The sequence below is a fragment of the Xenopus tropicalis genome, chromosome 9 (genome assembly GCF_000004195.4).
Source record: "Xenopus tropicalis strain Nigerian chromosome 9, UCB_Xtro_10.0, whole genome shotgun sequence".
NCBI classification, from domain to species: Eukaryota; Metazoa; Chordata; class Amphibia; order Anura; family Pipidae; genus Xenopus; species Xenopus tropicalis.
Genome location: NC_030685.2, coordinates 62,837,126 through 62,860,780, shown reverse-complemented (window position 1 = coordinate 62,860,780; position 23,655 = coordinate 62,837,126). Strand labels below are relative to the sequence as shown.

The window sequence follows — 23,655 nt, the reverse complement described above, 5'->3', positions numbered from 1 at the left end:
CCTTGTAGGAGGCAGTAGACTTAAGGTATGGAGATCCAAATTACAGAAAGATCCCTTTTCTGGAAAACCCCAGGTCCTTAGCATTCTGTGTAATAGATCAAATAGCTGTATTCAGTTTGCAGCCATATGTAGTGGCAATCAAAAAGCCATGTGTGCCACAGCCCTTAAAGGGCTCTTTGGGGCACATGGATAAATATCTTTCATTATTTATTATTATATTATTGCATAAATAATAATTAATGGGGTGTGTAATTAGACTTATTTAATAATATTTCAATTCTATTGCCAGGAGTAGTATTAATGTATTTTCCCTGCCTATTTGTGGGTACTATTAAAGTATATTGTTGGGAAATACCCCAACTGCTATGTAAATTCTCACAGTCGTCAAATACATAATGAGTTACTGAAATCTGATCTTGGTTTTTAAAATCCTGGCTGCACTGATAGCCGACACACACACACACACACACACACCAGCAGCTTTACAAATGTTAGTTGCCACCTCCCATCTTGAATGAACTGTAATAAATGAGAAGAGATTTTAGCGACCCTAAACAGCAAAATGTAAAACAGGTAAGGTTAGGGAGAAGCATACTGCAGCATTGTTAGGTGGAGGGAGCAGTAACAACAACAAAATAAGGTATTAAATATATTTTGGAATTCTTTTAAGGACTTGCGGGGGTGGATTCCTACCTGCCAGTGGCAGATTGGCTCAGATTGCACTTGAACCTTATTAGATGCCCGCTGCACTGAAGTTGCCCCATGCCATCTCTTAAGGTTTTGCCTTTCCCGCCCATTAGGTGATGATTAATGCCACACGTATGCCATACTTAAGAAAGATAACTTACTGGTGTGAGGATATTATTATTATGATAGGCGTGTTGGAGTAAAGTAAGGCACAACTTGCTCTAGAAGTGCTTTGGATTAACTCATTAATATGTTATTTTCCTTTTGATGTAACGATTGCCATTGGGTATGTGTGTGTGATATCTGGAATGTTCTATGTTATCCTACAATATAAGCCTGGTGTATATATTCATGATATTGCAGATATCTACTGGCCTATTTATCTTATTTTCCCTTCATGTGATATTCTGATGGCTTTGCTGAGCACGTCTCTAGTTTCTCTATCTCTCCGTATCAGAGCTGCTGCAGAGATGGATGGGGGAAGAATAGGCAATGTGTACAACACCTCTTCATTGATATTGAATTCTGTCGTCAATGTATAGACATCCAAAGTGAGAGTAAGCTTTCATTAATGCCTGTGGCCAACTCGCTTCAAGAAAGCTATTGATGTAAATGTAATCTATATAATAATGTCTTTATATCTCTCTGTGTTGATATTATTTCAGCCTTCTGTGCATGTTTATTGATCTTGTTGTACTTTTGAGCAACCTGCTGATTAGAACCATAAAAAGCCAATAAAGCAAGCAACAACAACAAAAAAAAATTTTTGACTGGCAATTTTACTGTGTGGCAGAAGAGTAGGCAAAATGATCCATAACTGTTACTTTATTTTGTGATAGGCAACAGGAATACAGTGAATTTATATAGTCATGGTATTTTCTCCTACTCTGTGCAGGTATAGTGGGGAAAAATGCTTTGATGTGATTAATTGAATTGAAACAAGACCATGTATAGGGCCAAACACACGTCCGGGTTTTCTCAGGCTCCTCTATAGCTTTAAGGAATACTGTCATGGAAAAACACATTTGTTCCAAAGCATATCTGTTAATAGAGCTTCTCTAGCAGAATCCTGCATTGGAATAATTTTTTTAAAAGCGCAGACAATTTTTTTTTTTTTTTTTTATTTGATTTAGAAATTTCACATGGGGCTAGCCATATTCTTTATTTCTCAGGGTGCCACAGTCATGTGCTTCCGCCTCAGTGCAGGCACATGCAGTGGGGCAGAGCGTAGGTCAGCCTGAAATGCCTGCTTCCGAATTTTTTGGGCAGATCTACGTGTCACTCCACTGCGCATGCCTGGCTGAGGTGGAAGCTGTAGTTTTCGGTGCAGGCATATGGAGCAGTGTAGGCAAGCCAATCCGCTTCTCCCAGCCTTACTGAAAAACGCAGGGCTGAGAGAAGCGGACAAACAACTCCATGTGCCCAGGGCCTAAGGACCAAACATGGAGAGTAGCATTACTTTCCCTATTTACCATCTTTAGCTCAAACAAAAACAAAACAAAAAAAAATCTAGATTTTTTTTGGTATGTGTGATTAAAACAATAGGCAAAAAGTATATTGAGCACAAGACTTGTTTATTGAATGCATGTTTAAAAGGGGCAGTATAGCTCCTTTAAGTTGCATGGTTCTTGTTGCTCTTTTGTTTAGGCCAGTATTAGAATTATAGGGGTGAAAAATAGGCATAAGGGATTTATTTCATTAAAATACTCATAGTGTGTTGACATTTATATCACCTAATGTGTTAACAGCATGTAAGGAGATCAAGAAGATTCTGTTAAGTATTTAAATTCAGGTATAGGATCTTTTATCTTGAATGTTTGGAACGTGGCATTTTCTGCATAAAGTATCTTTCTGTAATTTGTTTTCCCATACCAAATCATTTAAACATGTAATAAACCCAATAGAATAGCTTTGCCACAATATGGATTCTTGCAGCTTATTTACCACCAAGTGCAAGCCGCTGTTTTATTATTACAAAGAAAAAGAATTTTTTTTAAAATTAGAATTATTTGCTTAAAGGTGTTGTTCACTTTCAAGTTAACTCTTAGTATATTCTAGAATGGCCAATTCTTACCAACTTTTTAATTTGTCTGCATTTTTTATTTGTTATAGTTTTTGATTTTTTTGCCTTCATCTTCTGACTCAAGTTTCCAGTCCATATATTATTATTCTGTGAGGCTACAATTTTATTGTTGTTGTTGCTTTTCATTACATTTCTTTCTATTCGGGCCCTCTCCTATTCATATTGTAGTCTCTCCATTCAGACCAAAGCCTGGTTGCTAGGTTAATTTGGACCCTAGTAACCATATAGTCTCTAGACCATTAGTCAAGGTCAGTATATTCTCAAGCCTTGTTCGTCTGGGCTAAAACTGGAAAACGCATCAAAGCTCATCTGTAATTTGCTGATTTTTCAATGCAGATGATGCATATGGGATGCCAGATGGCTTTGCGCACCTTTCCAAAGTAGGTTAAAAATTTCCGATATAAGTTAGATCAGAGGGAGGAAGCAGAAACACCAGTCAGAAATGTTGTTGCTTCTTTCAAATTCTAAATAAAGTTTTAAGTTTACTGTAAGGGGTGAGTGATATTACCCTTGTAATACCATTTTTATCAGCTTCATGCTTTGCAGTTGTCCTATATTATTCGCTTCTTTAAGTCTTTCAGTATATTTGAGTCCATTGTTTGCATCCTAAAGTCATGGCTAGACTGTTGAAGTAGCAGCTGAGTTATGTTTGACAGCAGTCCTGAACTTAAACCCAAAACATTGCAAGCTTAGTTACCTAAAAGAGGTAAAAGGGGACCTATTTGGCTTTAGAACAGTGCATCGTTAGAACTGACCAAAAAAAACCCCAATGTTTTCAGTAGACCTTTGTGAATGGTAGCATTTTAAATCACTTAATCATATACCATTAATAACAGGTTATTACTTTTTTTTATTGCTTCAAAGTTTTCCTGCCAAATTCCATTTTGTGCTTGGAAATACTTCCTTCTGGCCTTTACTATACTTGCAGATTTGATGCTACTGAAACTTTGCCTGTAGAATTCCTTTGCCGGCACTCTATTTTGGTCATTAAGCTAAGAAGGGATACTATGTGAGGAAAAATGAATAATCATTTTTGCCATTAATGGGTCTTTGTATATTCTAAACATCTTACCTTACCTATGTTTGCAAGTTGTTTTATATAAACCAGACACATCGTAATTGTCTTTGTTGATTGAAAGGCCTTTATGATTCATTTATTGGTGACTGGTATAGTTGGATAGAACAAACAGATCGATTTTTCTCTCAGGCTGAGTGGTTTTTGGTTCATGTGTGGACTATTGTCATTTGCCCAGTAAAACTACAATGGAATTGCACCACGGAGTATTAATTGAATTATTCTTGAAAAGACCTGTTACAGTTCATGCGTTGCCACTGGCTGGCCTAAGTGTTATGCCTTTGCCCTTTGGGAAGCCATCGAAAAATGAGTGAAAAATATGGCAGCCTCTTAATCTTTCCTTAGGCATATACAAAGGAAAAACAGTATATGAATTATGAGTATGCCAAACAACACTTTCCAAAGAATGTTTAATTACATACACATGTCACTTGGCTTGGTGTGCTGATATATGCGATTCATTTGCAATGTACAGTGTTCCATATATAAAATAACCTGTAAAACTGTTCATAGGTTTACTGAAACCTGTTTATTATATAAATACACCCAATTGTAAAATGCATTTTAATATTTTAATATACCTCCCCATGGAGTTCCGTGACCTGTATAAAAGCACATGGCCTGTGGCCTTTTCCCTTTATTTGGTTATGGAGCTTAATTCTCTATATAAATATGTGAGGTATGGTGCCAGGTCAGCTGTATCCACAGTCTACACATGTGTTTTTCCATTATGGAGGATTGCTCACCTTTGCTTTAGCTTTTTAATATTATGTAGCTATTGAAATTCTAAGACAATTGCAATTTGTCTTTATTTTAATTTTTTTTGGGGTGGGTTTTAAGCTCTTAAGCTTTTTGGTCTGCTGCTAGAAAAAAGTAGAAAGACCTATTCTGCTAGAAAAAGGAAGACTAACGGCAGAGTTGCTAGGAATAGAACATTCTATAACCTACTAAAACTTAACGTTAAATCCCTTTCACTGATGTGCCACCATAGGTATTAGAAATCGCTCAATGCAAAATCACAGGGAATTCTCAGATCTCAAACCTTATGATATATGCCACCCTCTGGCACTACCGGCTCATATCACATGTTTACAATTTGAGCTGATAACCCCACAGGTTCCCATGCACGAGCCTCGAAAACCATTCGCAATGTTTTGTTGTCACAGAAACTTTTCTCAAATGTGAGAAAATGCCCAGCAAGGTCTAGAAAATGACTTTGCTTAGAATAATTAGAAACTGCAATTGCATAAAAAGGCCAGGCTGTTGGAGAAAGGCAAAGCAATAATGATTGTTTAATAAGACATGTTTGCAGTTTAACTCCCTGTCCTGAAAACATTTACCCAGCTTACTCAGAGGACTCGAAGGATCACATTTGTATTTGAAAGTGATTTGGTAACTTGAGCCGTTTCATTCATTTTTCTTTCTTTTGTTTATTTAACGTGCTCTTTTTTTTTTTTCCCTCATGATCCATGCTTTTATTTTTATCAGGTTGCGACTTGGCTGCCAGAGTAGCTGTGTATGCAGTCTAGCTAGTGGCAGGCAGGTTGTTTCTCCGCGTGGCTATTTGCCAGCTCTCTAATTGAAGCACGCCGTTTTTCTGCAGGTCACATTATCCAACTGACAATTATATCTTACCAAGGAAATATTTTGAAAAATTCCACACAACACAAAAGAAATGGCTAAACATTTTTGTCTCAGGGTGTGTGACTGCAGTCATATTTTATATTCACACCTCTTAAATTGTCCACATTTTTATGCTATTTCTCAAAGGAGCTGGTGACGCTTGTTATTTGCAATGCTGGGAAGGTTTCCAAAGGTTTTCCATTTCACTGTAAAATCTTAATTTGGTATGTCTGGAAGCATTTAAATATGTGTGCGCGTAGCCTTTTTTCACTTTTCGTCTGGAGAGGTAGTGCCTTTTTCAAGCCATAAAATGCGCTTCTCTGACTTCTAATTTTATTTATTTATTTTAATGCTGAGCTTTTGGTCAGAATGCTTCTTATGTCTACTAAAGTCCTTGTGGACTAGTGGAAAATAGAACACCGCATTGCCACTAATGTGCAAAATGTGAGTAAAACTCACAGAAGAATCATAAATGGGTATCTAGCAGTGATCAGTGGCAGATACGGCATGGGCCATATTTACAAACCTTCACACTAATTGTGTATTTTATAATCACTCCAAAACCATACATTTTTCATAATCAAGTGTCAAAACCACAAAAAACACAGTTGCATGCTGTGGCATGACCTCAAGAAAGCAATTTATACCAGACATCCCAAGAATATTGCTGAACTGAAACAGTTCTGTAAAGAGGAATGGTCAAGAATTACTCCTGCCCGTTGTACACGTCTGATCTGCAACTACAGGAAACGTTTGGTTGAAGTTATTGCTGCCAAAGGAGGTTCAACCAGTTATTAAATCCAAGGGTTCACATACTTTTTCCACCTGCACCGTGAATGTTTACATGGTGTGTTCAATAAAAACATGGAAACATTTAATTATTTGTGTGGTATTAGTTTAAGACTGTAATTGTCTATTGTTGTGACTTAGATGAAGATCAGATCACATTTTATGACCAGTTTGTGCAGAAATCCATATACTTCCAAAGGGTTCACATAGGGTTCAACTGTATACAAAACTACGCTATCTGAGGGCGAAGACATACGGGACGATTAGTTGCCGTGACTTTTTGAAAAGTCTTTGCAACTAATCTGTGTGACGAATTTGCACGAACAATTTGTCACATATTTTGTCACATATACTCTATTGACCGAAGGTAACCACAATTAGTCGACGCAGCTGAGTTAATTAAAAGTCATGGTGACTAATCACCCCATGTGTCTTCACCCTAAGGCTAATGCCAGATGAGGCGTAGGGTGGATATTTTCGGCAAGCGGAAGAGCTGAAAATTCCGCCCTACACCTCCTACATGTGCCTGCACCCGAATGAATGAGATACGATTGGGTGCAGGCACATGTAGCCGATATACGCATGAAAACGCGAGATAATGCAAAGTCTAATTGTCGTGGCTACTAAAACAGACAATGCTGATCATTTAGAGCTCTGGCACACGGGGGAGATTAGTCGCCCGCGATTAACTCCCTGTTCGCGGGCGACTAATCTCCCCGAGTTGCCTACCCCTGCCATCCCACCGGCGAACATGTAAGTCGCCGGCGGGATGGCAGACGCGGCGGGGCGATTTGCGGAAATCACCGAAAAAGCCTCGCGAGTCTTTTTCGCCGATTTGCGCAAAATCGCGCCGCCGCGTCTGCCATCCCGCCGGCGACTTACATGTTCACCGGTGGGATGGCAGGGGTAGGCAACTTGGGGAGATTAGTCGCCCGCGAACAGGGAGTTAATCGCGGGCGACTAATCTCCCCCGTGTGCCAGAGCCCTTAATGATATCTATGTGTGTTTTATCAGAGGCAATTCTCAGTATTGTCTATGGCCAGGTATTTTCTGGCATTTAGTAGCCATGAAAAAGTAGCTGCTAGTAGTTGCTCTGTGTGTCTTCACCCTCAGGGCTGTGGCAGATGGGGAGATTAGTCGCTGCCCGACAAATCTCCCCAAGATGCCATCCCACCGGCTAGAATGTAAATCGCAGGTGGGATGGCATAAGCAGTGCAGCGATTTGCCAAAATCGACAAAGTTGCCTTGAGAGGAAACTTTGGCGATTCCGGAGCACGGCGACTAATCTCCCCACCTGTCAGAGCCCTAAAAGCTCTGTCATCTAGCAGTCAATAGGAGCTGCTTTAAGCAAATTGTAATACTCTTTAATTGGTGGTTAAATGTTTTTGTTTTTTTTTTTATCATTTTTTTCCATTTGTAAGCACATGAAAATTTTTACGAAAACAAGGATTTTGGAGATTTTCATATTCTTATTTGGATTTGTTTTTTTCATCAGAGTTGGATTGGGACCTGGAATCCCCGGGAAAAAACCCAGTGGGCCCTGGTGTATTTTTAGTATTTATATTTACTGACTATGCCTGTTTGACATGACCTAAGTACTAGGAGCCCCATTATTAATGGTCACATTCGAGATTGTAATAGATTTTTCTGTCTTTGTTCTGCTTGTGACATTTATGTACTTTTGGAGTTATTTGTGAGGGTAATGTTACCAGAGGGGGATTTAGGTCTCCACAACTTCTTAAATTGAGAAAGTCTTTGTAGTGCATCAAAAAGAACTGTGTTTAAAACTTTTGCTGTTATGATCAAAGGGAAATGTCTGTGAGTGGGGCATGTGGGTACATTTATTTAAAAACACTATAAAAAGGGTTTCCATGCCCTTGCGACTCACTTTTAAAAGGAAGCCCATGAGGCACTGCATCAAAAGTTGAAACATTTTGCAAGCAGCATCATTTTATACTATTATAGTCCCAAACAAATTGTTTGTTTGTCCTGTCATAGTCTCAGCAGTAATTTAATAATGGAAGCTATAAGTGTATCTATTCTTGGCTTCTTGCAATACAGTAATACATCATTCCTAGCTCTCTGTATTACTGCTGCACTGATAATGAAACATTTATACCAGTATGTTTCTGCCTGTCTGATCTAAGGCATTTGACAATGGCCAGATACTTTAGATACGCATCAGTAACTTGTGCAATGTTATCTTACTTATGGAGCATATTCAGAAAGGTATGTACACAGTGTGGGGGAAAAAAACAAATGGCATATTAATAACTGTCAGTTAAACTTACAGAGCACCTTTTTTATTTTTAATTGTATTTGAGGAGTAACAACCTTGTGTTTAAAATAGCATGAAAAAATATTTTCCCTTCCCTAATATCCCTATTTGTTTCCTGATATCCCTGTTACTGCTTAGGCTGATGGCCCGTGGGGAGATTAGTCATCCTTGGTTAATCGTGGCTACTGTGGCGACTAATCTACCTGGAATGCCTCTCCACTGGCAGTAAATTAAATCACTGGTGGAAAGGCATATAAGTTGCTTTATTTTCCGATGTCACATGAACTTTCCTGCACTTAAAAGCTTGTTCTTAAAAAAAAAAAACTGTATTAACACCCACATCACCCATGTGAAAAAGTATCTGCCCCCATAGTTACCTAGTCAGGCTAGATTGCGCCAGTCATGTTGAATTGAACCTTACTATGAGAGTAGTCACCAGAAAGTTTTTTCTATAAGAATACCATACCACAATTAAAAGAAATTACAGAAGAAATTAGAAAAAAATTCTGTTAGAATCTAGTCTTAAATTGTTACAAAGCCATTTAAAGCCTCTGGAATGCCGTTGAACCACCGATAGAGACTACAAATGAGGACTTGGTGAATTTTTAAAGAAGTGGTCGTTGCGCAAGGGGTATTCAGGTTTCCTCCCACAGTCCAAAATATAGAGGCAGGTTACTTGCCTCCTGATAAATTTGTGTTTGTGATATGGACCTTAGATTCTAAGCTCCTCTGGGCATGGACTATCTCTGTAACACTTCCACATTATGAAAATAAAGGGTGGCTGACATTACAGCCTGTTGAACCCTTATATGGGGTTGAAAATACAGCCATCCCAATCAAAAGCTGGAATGGCGGAATTCCTGTTGGCTGAACACTGCGTTGGGCCTTCAAGTATCTTTCCATCATTTGGATCTACTAAAATAAACATTAAATAATCTTAGGAGGATTGTTGTGCCACCAATATGGATTTATACAGCTTATTGTATGGTCATAATGTAGAGTTCTTTTAGCTGATTAAAATCAGGGGTCTGATAATTCAGCATTTAGGTCATTGGAGGAACCCTTTTGCCCATTTATTAAAGACCCACCATGGAACCATCTTAAGTGCATTTTTAAAATAGAGCAAAGGTTTTGGGAGTTTTTGTAAAATATATTGGATATCTGACAGGTGATTTGTTACAAGATTTCATCTTTCACGTAGAGAATTTTATTTGTAGCCCCAAGAGTCTGCTTTACAATTATTATTTGCTAGGGAATTGCCTGCTGTGATGACAATTTTTTTTCCCGTGTTTGAAAAATCATATAATAGAAAACATAATAAACCATAATTAGAATGGAGCATAGCCCTAGAGAGAGCGAGAATGCATGTGTGAGATTGAATAGAAACGTCTACATTTAAGAGTTCTTTTAACCAGTATAAATGAAATACATTTCCGAATGTAGGTGGGGATTAATAACGATCTATAGTAAACCACAGCTGGGAAAAATAACAAGTGTATTCAGCTTTTTTTCCTGTTGCGTTCTTAAAGAGAAGTTATAACCTATTGTGGACTCAGCTTTGTTCAGTTTCTGTTCCATAAACAAGGAAGGCATGGTGTGTTTGCTCATGACAGTGCCTTGTGCAGCCCATGCATAGGAGCCAGGAGACGGACCATACAGCACCAATGCAGCTGCCTCCCATAGAGCACACATTATTCCTTCATTCATCTGTAATAAAGCCCTTGCTCACTGATGGCAGTAAGGGATGGGGAGTGAACGTAGAATGCATTACAGCTGACCACCCCCCCCAGCACAGGGTCTGTGCAGAAGTAAAGGATCAGTAGAGGGATGATTCTGAGGTGAATATCTCTTTAGCTGCACATTTTTGCTAACTATGTATATGGCAGAGATTGTTCTATTAATGTGAAATGTTAGATTTGTGATTGTTGTACAAAGGTGAACAATCCCTTTAAGGGTAGTTATATTAAAGGAAAACTATATTATGTTAAGTGACCTATTTAAGAATATTGCCAAACTGGAATATTTGTCAATAAATATTGCCCTTTTGCATCCTTTTTCTTGATCCACCATTTAGTGATGGGCTGTGTGCTCCCTCAGAGATCACATGACAGGAAATAATGCAGCTCTGCAACTGTAACAGGAAGTAGTGTGGAAGCAAAATACAGACCTCTGTCTATTCATTGGCTGATGGGACCTTGCATGTATGTGTGCCTTGGCTTGCTTGTGTGCACTGTGAATCCTATGATCCCAGGAGACGGCCCTTAATTCTTAAAATGGCAATTTTCTATATAGAATTACCCAATAGCGCATGAAAATGGTTTATTTAGATGAAGCAGGCTTTTACACATGAGCTTGTTTATGCAATATATTTTTATAGAGACAACGTTGTTTGGGGGTATAGATTTCCTTTAACATGAATTTTAACCCTACCATTGCTTTTCTCCTGCAAATTCTGCATGATGGAAAAACACCCAGCTGTATATAACAGTAGTGTACAGTAGTGTTCTTTAGATTGCAAGTTCTTTTATCATGGCTTGCACTCTTTTCAGTGACTAAAGTGAACCAATTAAATTTTTTTCCCAGCTACTACTTCTCTCCTATCTCATCTTTCCTCTTCTGTTCATACTTTCTACCATCCTTTCCCCCACATGGGGACCCCCTTTCCCAGGCACAGTAGTTGTGTCCTTTCTACTGATAGGAATAAGCACTGGCACTCCACGCAGGTACAAGTAGGGCAAGCCCTTGCGAGTTTATTGTGAACATGCAATGTTTTGGAGCACAAAAGCCCCCCTTTTCCACCCATCCTGCCAGAACATTTGCCCTCCTTGTTTTTATAGCACTAATATATCAGACACTTCATTGCTTGTTTTCTAGCATTATGAGTCAAGATACACAAGGCATTTGCTATGGAATCCTATTATATATTTTCCATGACAAGTTTTGCTCTGCTTTGTCCATTTAAATAGGATGTGTGTGTGTGTGGGGTGGGGGGGGGGGGGGGATGTGGGCATTATCAGAAATCATTGGGCCCCATACTACATAGTTTACAGGGCCGTCCCCCTAACGGGTCCCAGATTTCAGTCCACTGCCTGGCCAATTTTCCTGTGTTGCAGGTCCTGCCAATTGTAAAGCAAATACTGCAGTTAGTGCACAGCCCCTGGGGAGACGGCACTCCCCTACCACGGAAAACCAAAAATAGGTACTCGCGCTCAAGGCAATACAAGTGGGGGACTTGCCCCTCGTGTTTAATGAGTCAAACAAAGTAACACAGCGTTTTGGGGGTGTGCCCCTTCGTCAGGTCCTGCCAATTAGAATTAGTAAACTGTTTACAATGTAAAATGTAATGATAAAGCTTTGTTAGTATGAGTTCTGTTTGTAGTTTTTATCCTCTTGTTTGCTTTTTGAGCTTGGGCAGTTTTGTCAGTTCACCTTCCTCCTTACGCCTTCCTTTCACTGTTCATTATGTACTTAGGATTCTTTCCCCCCTCATTATAACCAAGCTTCCTATAATAAGACAAGAAAGAGAGTGGTTTCTTTACTTTCGCTGCTGAAATATTAAGAACAGAAAATGTTTTTAAAAAGCTTCTTATTTTTATTTATATGCACTTATTTTTGCAAATGAGCCATTCTGGCAATGTTTTTTTCTTCTTTTCCCGAGAGTGCTGCCTTAAATCTGTTTATTATTATTCTATACTCTTTACTACTGAGAGGAATGACTTGCCTAAACAATTTTACAAAATTTGACGCACTTGTTTCTGTTTATATAACACTCCATTTTCTGTACTGAACAGTAATTAGGTTTTTATGGATTAAAGGCTTGAGGGAGTTGCTCTTTAACAGATAGCTCCTTAGCTTTCTGCCAGATAATCATTTCATGAATATCGCACTGCTGCTTTGCTTGACACTTCATTACTTTAAAATAAGTATAAATAAGCTTCTTTTATTTATATATATATATATATATATATATATATATATTACACTGTTGCACTGAAGAACATGTGTACTCTCCAGGTTATTTGGATTGAATTTGAAAGTTGTACAGCCAGCACGGGCCTGTTACCTGTTGATGAGTACTTTCTTTGAATACTGGAACCTACTGCAGGACTCTGAATTTTCAATTGCGGAATAGATCATTTATCTCATCTCGATTACTGACAGCCAGTGAACAAGTTTGTGAACGTAACCTAGAGGCTGGCTGTTTAGTAGGAAATTGTTAGGACTGTTTGTGAATGCAGATGCAACAAATGCAAAGTGATACTGACACTAAACCACTTTTCAAAATATTAATGCACATATGTGCTGCTTTGCTTTTGTAAGTAATTGCCATCCTGACTGTCCTATCTCAGCCTGTCAGTTATAGCTTCTAATGCTAATGGATTCCTGCTGTACAAATATGGCAGCCCCCTCATAGAGGAACATGGGAGATGTTAATGCTGTTTTATATAGGTACATGCACACCTATTCATACTCATTGCATCAGTAAGCCAGTTCAGTCTGCTTTGATGAATTGCATGCAAGATGCAAAGTACATTGTTCCCAGATGCAGGGGAGCCCTGGTTGTTAACACCTTCCTTAAAGGAGGAGGACAGGTAATAACTAAGTAAGCTTTATCAGAAAGGTCTATGTAAATACAGCCATAAGCACACACAGAAACGCTGCACTGAGTCCTCTTTCAAAAGAAACGGGATTTCTTGTCTCCTTCCTTGTCTCTGTAATTCCTGTGCCAGAGTCTGCTCAGCTCTCTCCCCTCTCCTGCCCCCCCCCCCCCCAAGAATGCTAAAAACTCTCTCCTTCCCCTTAGGAATGTGTGATCTGAGCCAATCAGCAGGAAGCTTCCTCATAGTCTTACATACTGGGCATGTACACTGGTCTTGGTGCAGGAGTGTGGCATTATGGGAATTTTCTTTACAGAGCTCAGACTTGTTTTTTTTTTGTTTTTTTTTTTACTATGAGGCTTCTGATCTGAACAGGAGAAATATGGGGAAACTTGAGGGCACTATTGAGACAACTGAAGGTATGCCTGCAGCCAGCTTGAGATTAATTCTTTATTAGCCTTTCCTTCTCCTTTAAGACCATCTTCTCTGCTTTCCTTATTTGCATTTCACATATAATTGGTTTGTAACTAAAAGAATCCAGGTTCTAACAGTAAGGGCAGTGACACACGGTGAGATTAGTTGCCGCAACATTTGCCTTGAGAGGAAACTTTGGGCGACTTGCGCCTCTGTGTATGCCATCCCACCAGCGATTTACATTCTAGCCGGTGGCATGGCACTGTGGGGAGATTAGTCGCCAGCAGCAACAAATCTCCCCGTGTGTCACTACCCTAAATTTGGTTCTTACACTTAGATATTCAAAAACTACTTTTCTAAGCTCCCCTCCTGAGTTTAGCTGAGTGCATGTGACCAGATAAAGTTGGGCAGTTGTGAACCGTATTAGTTAACAGCTTGTGTGCATGGGTCCAAACAAACCATATTATATTTATGATTGTACAGGTTCTAATTTAATTAGACCTGTTTATAAATTGCATTTATATATTTATAGGCCCGCAGTCTTATGTAAACAGTGGTGTGAATAACTGACTAAAGGTCCCCATTCACGCTGAGATCCGCTCGCTTGGCGAGATCGCCAAGCGAGCGGATCTGCACCCGATATTCCCACCTACGGGTGGGTGATCAAATTATACTGGCAGCAAGGGGCAGTCGGTTCGGGGACCGCATCAACGAGCCGATGCGGTCCCCGATCCGACTGAATTTTCTAACCTGGCCGATCGAGATATGGCCAATTTCAGGCCAGATATCATTCGGCCAGGCCCCTCGTTTCTGCCCCTACACGGGCAGATAATCTGCCAAGGGACCGATATCGGCAGCTACAATCTGCCCGTGTATGGGGACCTTTAGGTCCTGTATTAGCTAAAATGGTTGTTTTTAGTGATCTGCCCAATCAGACTCTAGATCTGCCTGCACATACTCAATTTGTCTTAATATTCACAAATGAAAAGTTAGTTGCCAGCCAGTAGAGCAAGATGTTGCCAAAATATTGAAAAGCCGCTCAGAATTAAAAGGTCATTTAGATCCAACTTGATTTTTGTGCTGTGGTTGGAAGTCTCCTATTGTTGTTGCTATATATGGATAATTAATTTCCTTTAATGAGTTCCAAAATACAGAATAGAAAATTGTGTATTTTTCTGATCCCACTGTTGCGTTGTTACGTTCTGTTTGCCAGTTCTGGCAATTTGTGACAGCATAGATAACTTGGCTGACCAATAATGTCATCTCTTTTGAAAAATAAATGTTTTGATGCTGTATTATTATTTCAGACTATATTTTATTTCTAAATACAAAAAAATCAAAAGTATTCAGTGCCTCTGTTTTACAAATTGAGTTGAGAAAAAAAAAAGTTTTAGAATTCTGCACCTGCTGATTTCTTAACTGGATAATAAAGTGCTGAATGCTGGATATAAGCTGCAAAGAAATCTGCAAATTATATTACCATGCGGCTTAAAACACTTACGATTTTTTTGAATGTCAGCATTATCTTTAGTACAAAGCTGCTACTGTGTTCCTACGTCACCAGGTTTCTTCATAAAGACTTGATCATGAGGCAAACTGTTTTAGGGCTTCCATAGCTCAGGGATTTTTCTTAATGTCCGACCTATTAAAAACATCTGGAACCCATAAACACTTGAAGCATTGGGAGGAATACATTGCCAGATGCTAAGCACTGGGTTAGTCTTTTTTTTTTGGTTAGGGGTAGGGGGAGATAAAGGTTCGCATAGGAAATAGTGTAAGTGGAACAAGGACAAGTTTTTGTAGTGGCCTTCAAAGAACGCATAATGGAGTATTATTGAAAATAAATGGGGTGGAGTTGAAATGTGAATGTGAATGTGAAGCAATTAACTGTATGACCAAACCTTTGCATGGGCCATATACCTTTCTAGTCTGTTCCTTGTGGCATATATTCAGGTTTGCCCCTAATGCTATTTCAAGCAACTTTTAAAAGAGCCTTGGCACACAAGTTGATTTCAGGAATTTTACAACTCGTGACTTTTCCTTTGTAGGTCAGATGACGGGGTCAAAACACCCAAATCTGTCACTGTTTGATTCTGTGTCAGTCACCTGAAAGTGTGTGCTTTTGTCTGGCTATTATGGCTTGGAAAGGTGATACTCCCTTTGTGCCGTTGCCCAAAGTGTATTTTTTTTTCTTTTGTTAGAGAGTTACTCATAAAATCAACGGTTTCTCCCCATTTACCTCATCGCTGCAAAGGTGATGCCTTCTTATTCCCGTAATTTTTTACTTCTTTCTTTTTCTGCTCTCTAGTGAGTCTTGCCAAACTGCCCCCTTAGAAAGGGTTTAACGTTAAAAATGTTTCCTTCGTCTTGTCGGCTATTCTCTGGAAAAGTTTGGACTGTCCAGTTAATCAACCAAAAGATTATTTTAAAGTACTAACTGGTTTGCCCAGAACCTTAGTTGGGAATCCATTTTATGAGATAATTGTGCATGTAGACCTTACTCAGGTATTTTTTTTTACTATTACAAACACCAGCAGTCTATAAGGCAAAGTTTAGACCAATCTCCATATTCACAAACTGAATGTTTCTCTTATGTTTGATTCTTCTCTCTGAATCATATGAACAAAGGGATTTGTAGATTTTATAATGTAAACAAGTACAATTCATATAGACTTTGCTTGTCAGTTAAACAATCTATTCTCAAACCATCCATTCAAGGTTTGCTGAAGGTCAAAAAGATTAAATAACTCTCTTGTCTTTTAAAGGCAACACATACCTTTCTTAGCAGTGTTGCTCCACCCCAGCGCACTCTGTATTATGCAGGTTGAAGCATGCAAGGAGTGTGTAGTTTAGTATAATGATGGTTTCATAAGCAACATTGCTGAATTAAAACTTTTTGCCAACTCTAAAGGACCAGCGGCCCAGTGAACTGAAAACTATAATTTCTGTACTACTGGTGTTTTATTATGTTCAGTAGCTCTGATATGGGATGTTTTTGTTTGTACTTCTGCATCTAAATTTGGGTGGCTTTTATTGAAGACCTAGAGGAAAGTACTATGGACTCTTTATGTCCCCTTTAAGATAAAGGTTGTGCAAACGTATATGGCATAACCAGTGAATATGTTTGTATTACTCTATACAGTTTCTCTAAAGAGTTTATTATTGGCAGCAGCTGCCTGACACCTTATCCTGCTATTAGACGTGGCATCTACAGTTAAATGTTCATTCTTTCCAGTTGCAGATTTTCCTAAATGGAAGTCGACTTATAATGTGCAAATGATTCTTTCCTTGTATCTACAAGTGAGCCAATCAGATCACTGGACCTTATTGTTTTGTGTCAAGCAGATGGCCATCTCTTAATAAACAGCTTTACATGGTTTATTCCTGAAAACATGGACTTTTCCTTGCAGTTTCATCTTGAGCAGGCCTGTCCAGCTGAAGATCCCCAGAATACTCATGGTCTGTATAGACATACTTACTTGTATGTTATCATCATCATCATAATATAATCTGCAGCAACTTTCCAGAGTACAATTATGGTGGTGTTTGACTATACCTGGTAACGACCTGGCCTCTAAACATGTGGCACATCAGATAAATTAGCCACTACATAGTAAACTTGGACAGCATTGACCTTAAATATGGTTCTTAAGACTATTATAGATATAAGATATAATGCATTTTGCTTGGGATTTTTTGAATTGAAATGTTGAAATGTCCAGTAAGATAGTTTTGCCTTTACCATGGATTTATGCTATACAAATCAGTCATAATTAAATCATTTGTTTAAATAGGCATCATCATCGTTTTCTGAGCTTTCCTGACACAAATCACTCCCAGTTTTGTGCCTCATTTTATGTGTTAGCCTTTCTCTGATCTAGTTTACTTTCTACATTTTCGGACATTAATTTACTGTCATTTAAATTGTCATGTAATTTAACTCATTTTGGCTCACATTTATATTGGTGCCACCTCTGCATTGTTTTGGACCTCACTTAACAGAAGTCCCATAAACATTAAAAATAATAAAGCTTGAATCACTATCTTGTAAACCTCTCCACGTTGCTCACATTGATATGGGTATTAGGAACCATTTGTAAGGTTTAAAGTGCAAGCTGAATCAGAAACGCCTTCTACCCATTGAAGAAAACATACCAATTGGTCTAAACAGTTAGCAAATCCATAAGGGCTATGTCCTGCCGCTCTTAGTCAGCTTTGCTTCTGCATCTTTTCTTAACAAAAGTCTTGGTGACAAAATATAAGGAGTTATTCTGGAAAGTTTCCAAGCATAATCAGTGGGAATGGCACATAAACAAAACCAAATCTCTGTGACCACAATGACCTGTGAATGATCTATAGTCCTGAAGAGACAAATGTTCCTTTTAACTGAAAGATTGAGGTTCCTAAAACGTTCAGAAACGCACACTATTGGCAGAAGGGAAGAGTGTTTTTTGTGCATTAAACCTGTGGTGCTGGGGGATGTGGTTTAATTTATTTGTTAACCATATTTTTTAATTTCTAATGGAAGTGTATATATAATATTATCAGCAAGATCATACACCAGCATTAAAATATGAGAAGTACGGAATGGCAACCATTCCAGAATATACATTGGATAACTTGGTTGTGTGGCAAGTGTTATTTTGCTGGCAGACATTCATATGAAAACACACAAGATGATCCTTTGACTTCCGTGACCTGCGTTGCTTCAGTGTTTTAATAACTTAAATTGGAAAACTGGGCAGCAAACTGGAAAATGAGGTTCAATGTTGACAAGTGCAAAGTTATGCACTTTGGTAGGAATAATATAAACGCAAACTATCTACTGAATGGTAGTGTGTTGGGGGCATCCTTAATGGAGAAGGATCTAGGGGTTTTTGTAGATCACAAGTTGTCTAATTCCAGGCAGTGTCATTCTGTGGCTACTACAGCAAATAAAGTGCTGTCTTGTATAAAAAAGGGCATTGACTCAAGGGATGAGAACATATTTTTGCCGCTTTATAGGTCCCTGGTAAGGCCTCACCTTGAGTATGCAGTGCAGTTTTGGGCTCCAGTCCTTAAGAAGGATATTAATGAGCTGGAGAGAGTGCAGAGACGTGCAACTAAACTGGTAAAGGGGATGGAAGATTTAAGCTATGAGGTTAGACTGTCGAGGTTGGGGTTGTTTTCTCTGGAAAAGAGGCGCTTGCGAGGGGACATGATTACTCTGTACAAGTACATTATAGGGGATTATAGGCAGTTGGGGGATGTTCTTTTTTCCCATAAAAACAATCAGCGCACCAGAGGTCACCCCTATAGATTAGAGGAACAGAGCTTCCATTTGAAGCAGCGTAGGTGGTTTTTCACGGTGAGGGCAGTGAGGCTGTGGAATGCCCTTCCTAGTGATGTGGTAATGGCAGACTCTGTTAATGCCTTTAAGAGGGGCCTGGATGAGTTTTTGAACAAGCAGAATATCCAAGGCTATTGTGATACTAATATCTACAGTTAGTATTACTGGTTGTATATATATAGTTTATGTATGTGAGTGTATAGTTTGGTTAGTATAGGTTGTGTGCTGGGTTTACTCGGATGGGTTGAACTTGATGGACAATGGTCTTTTTTCAACCCTATGTAACTATGTAACTATGTAACTTAAAATTGTTGTATAATAAAGGTGAAGTCAGATCTATACATGCAAGCCTGTTCAGTATGCTTGATACTTTGTCTGAATTATCTGTGTTTGTCATCGTGTGAGCCAGATACTTAACCTTAATCTGAAACATAGCTCATTGGGCAAACTTAATATGCCAGCTGCATGCCTGTGGGTGGGGGTGTTTTGGGTTTTTTTTAGGGGTTTTGTTTGTTTTATTTTCTCTTTTTATGTGGTAGAATAGGGCCAAGAGGGCCCATTTGCTAGCACTATATAAATAACAGGAAATAAATTAGCCATACAGAAAGCAGTTTGCTCACAAGAATTCAGGGATTGTCTACATTTTGTATGAGTTTCTGAAGTGCAGTTCGTTTAGACAAGTATTAGTTATGGTGTCATTCTGTTGAGCCCAGTGGAACTCTTGGCGACTTGTGTTTTTAACTATCCTCTAATACTTGCTCCCTGTGTAACATAATGGAATTTATTTGTTCCACTTTGGTGTTGCGTTCAGATTTTCAGAACATGACTCTCTAATCCCAGCTGTTTAGCTTGGTACTATATAATTGATTATGATCATTATCCATTTTCACTACCATTTAAATGAAGTGCCTTATGACATTTCTCATCCCACCCCTCTCTGATTTCTGTTCCCCATGTTTTTGCATGTGCAGCTCTGGCTTCATAAATGTAGTTACTTGCTTAGGGTACATGTAAAAAATATCTGAGTATATTTCATACAAAACCCTAATAATTAAATCAGCAACTGTTGTGACTGGAACCTTCATTAATCTGTTGATGAATGATCTTTAATCGGCACTTGTGCTCAGTGCAGACTGTACAGAGTTTATCCAGCAGTGCAATACATACCTGAATCTAATTATTCATCTGCGCTGGGGCATACGTATTGGTAATTAATGGGCAATCAACAGATCATCCATTTAATTGGAAACCTAAAAGTGGAGGAAGAAATCATTTGAATTTCTTCCTATACTAATTTTTCAAGTGTTCCAGGTTAAGTGGATGGTTTGGCCTTTTTATTTTGTTAGATATTTTTAAGTTCTGTTTTAATTGTATGAAATAGAATGAAGCTGGAGGAATAGAAAGAGTTTCCTCTGTTTTAGGGGCTTGATTGATATTCCATCATTTTCGCCTGCTGACTACCAATTTCAGAATGCATAATTTTCATTTAGAGCGCTACTCTGTTTGGTATTGCTCACTGTTTTATGGTATCGTTGACATTAGCTTTTGAAGAGTGTAATCCTTGAGGTTTTTCCACCAGATTAGTGGACAGGAAAAACTGAAATAATTTTTTTTTTTTTTTTAATGATGGCGTAAGTAATAAGTATGAAAATGTAGATTGTAATATTTAACCCAGGGGAAATAATTTAGTAATTTGTACTTGAAATGTTGTTCATAAAAATAATTCATAGAGAATTATTGTGCCCTTAAGTTAGACTGCTTTAATAGGCAATTACTGTGGCTCACGTTAACACCAGGGAGATAGATTTTATCCCTTCATCCCATTATTTCTCATGTTTTGTTCCTTTTAAAGGTATAAGTAATGAGAGGAGGGACAGGAAAGATATCCTGTGCATTCAATATTAATAAAAAAGCTATGATGCACACTTTTTTAAATACATAAACATTATGAAAAATTAATTGATCTATTTTTCTGACTGGAAATGAGCAGTACAGTGAAACGAACATTTGTAGGGATGAAAGTCACTGTCAACTTCCCAAATGAGTACTAGAGTAGTGTTTTTATATTGCACGCAATTGGGCCCATTGCAGGGACCAAAGCATCAATCATTCTTGAAAGATGGAATACATAATTCAGGGATCCCCAACCTTTTTTTTTTTACTCATAAGCCACACTCAGATGTAAAAAGTTCACACAATTATGAAAAAAGTTCCTTGGGGGTGCCAAATAAGCACTGTGATTGGCTACTTGGTAGCCCCATGTGGCCTGCAGGAGGCTCTGCTTGCAGTAAATCCACGTGTTTGCCTTTACAAAACTTGTCTCCAAGCCAGAAATGTAAAAGTGGGCACCTACTTTGCGGCCACTGGGAGCAACAACAAAGGCGGCGCTGAGCAACATGTTGCCCCCGAGCCACTGGTTGGGGATCACTGACAGAATTCATAATTTGTTTATATTTTTGCTACTGTTTTTTTTTTTTTTATTATTATATAGTTCCATGCCTTGTGTAACTATACTAAACCCTAATACCTTTTTCCCATATGTGGCTGCAGAATTCTATGATCAATTACATTCTGGTGATATACATTTTTTCTCATTATATTTGTACAGGTATTTCTAAAAAAAAAAAATGTAAATGTGTCATCCTTGTTTGTTTTTTCTTGATGTTCTTTCTCTTTGTTTCCTTTTTATTTCCATTGAGATTAGATTAAATTCATGGAATTCCATAAAAATTCACAGAAATAGAATTCCACATTAATCAAATTTCTGTCTTTTAATGAAAGTATGGCTAAGCTAGTTATTCCAACTGAGCTAGCTAGCGTAGGTGTTTTTGTTTTTCTAAATGTTTGGCTTAAACTGGGATCTGTAATATCCATTACTCCTGCTGTTTTATTTTTTTTAACAGCGCTGGACCAAAGGGGGACAATATTTATGAATGGAGATCTACGATTCTTGGACCTCCAGGATCAGTATATGAGGGGGGTGTATTTTTCTTGGATATCACATTTTCATCTGATTATCCCTTTAAGCCACCAAAGGTAAGGGAAATATATCTGGAATGTATTGATTTACATCAGCAGGTTGGGCATTAGGTATCTAGATTGCTGTCATAGGGAATGCTTTTTTTTTTTTTTTTTTTTTTAATACTGCTGTTGGTTTTTGCAAATCAGAAATCTCCATAATACTATAATATTGATATTGTTGTTCTGGTGGGTAAAGGGGTTTTCAAGATTAGTTGTATTTTCATGTTTATTTAATAATGTTTACATTCTATTGTTATATTAAAATATTATGTTTTTGTATTTAGATCCATAATTCAGGAATATTAAGCTTATATGTGTCTCTGAAATGAAGGGGAAAAAAATCTATTTTTCTCAAACATTCAATTCCCCCAAGGAAATTGCACTAAAATGTTATGCAAAAGAAGTGTGAGCAGTGGTACTGAAAGGATTACAAATTGTGTGGATTAATTAAAATTCACCCAGTAAGATTAGGATGTGGGGCATCCCTACTAGAATGCATAATATTTCCGTGTGAAAATGACCCAACATCTATTTTGGCCCAAAAAAATTTGACCCACCAATATTTATTTGGCCCAAATCAATAATATGTAAATAAAATGTAATAAAATCATTTTCATTACACATGTTCTGATCAGAAAATCCCAGAAGATCCCTATGGGTGATACCCCATGAGTATCAGCCAATTTATCATTCAACCAGGTTTGAATATTTCTGCCAGTACATCATGTTGGCCGATCCGGATAAAATAAAACACTGGAAATTTACTTCCCAGAGCGGTTTGAAGGTGGCCCAGTTGTGGTGATCTTTAAACATGAGCTTTACTAATGTCAGACATAAGGATATAATATTATTTGTGGAAAATTGATTTGCTTACAATATGAAAAAGTTGTATCCTATTCCTGTATTTACATATTAGGGCATTGTATTTCCTTGTACTCCTGAAGTTGCTTCCTCTGTTTGATAAAAACAGCACCTGGCTAAAATGCAGTCTGTCTTTATAAACGCACATCAGTTATAACTAGTCATTTAAGGCTTATTATATAGGGTGCTTTCCCTATGACGTTTCGTGGAGAAACTTCCTGAATTTTCTGAAAATTCCCTTCTCTAATAGTTAATTGCTGCAATTATGTCTCATGCTATGTTTTTCCTTTGCGAATATCTATAAATACATCTACATTGATTTAATCCCACTTCTATTTTGTATTATTAAAAAGAACACATCTGTAACTGTTTATACATTTTTTTTAACACTTTTCACAAATTTTCTGAATTTAACCTTGAGAGAACTATTTCCCTTTTCTCTGTGTAACTGCTCCTAACTAAGCATATATACACAGGTTTGCATTAAAACTAATCTTCTGCCCCGAATTGTGTCATCCTTGATGAGTGAATGCAGCTGCCCCCAATGCCCACCACGGCGACTGCTGGAACTGGGCTGATCAGCAGCACTTAGGCACATTGGTTGTTAGCTGACCAGTCACACAGGTCTACACGCCTATGTCGCCTAACTACTGCGATCCACAATTTGTACACGTGGATAGCCTGAAAGTCTTCTCCGTGAAGTAATTCATTTGTTTTTGTATTTTTCCAGGTCACTTTTCGCACCAGAATCTATCACTGTAATATTAACAGCCAGGGAGTAATCTGCTTGGATATTCTGAAAGATAACTGGAGTCCAGCATTGACTATATCAAAAGTTTTGCTATCTATTTGTTCCCTCTTGACAGACTGCAATCCCGGTAAGAAATATAGATAAGA

The 23,655-nt window shown here is 38.1% G+C and overlaps 1 protein-coding gene across 2 annotated transcripts in view; it reads left to right on the top strand.

Moving 5' to 3' along the window:
- The window catches only part of ube2e3 (ubiquitin conjugating enzyme E2 E3), a 36,649-nt gene that overhangs the window by 8,876 nt on the left and 4,118 nt on the right, over positions 1 to 23,655 (top strand). For both annotated transcript variants that reach the window (XM_012970266.3, NM_203974.1), the window contains exons 4-5: positions 21,780 to 21,912; positions 23,489 to 23,636. In XM_012970266.3, coding sequence (XP_012825720.2) covers positions 21,780 to 21,912; positions 23,489 to 23,636 — 281 coding nt within the window. The remainder of the gene's footprint in view (positions 1 to 21,779; positions 21,913 to 23,488; positions 23,637 to 23,655) is intronic.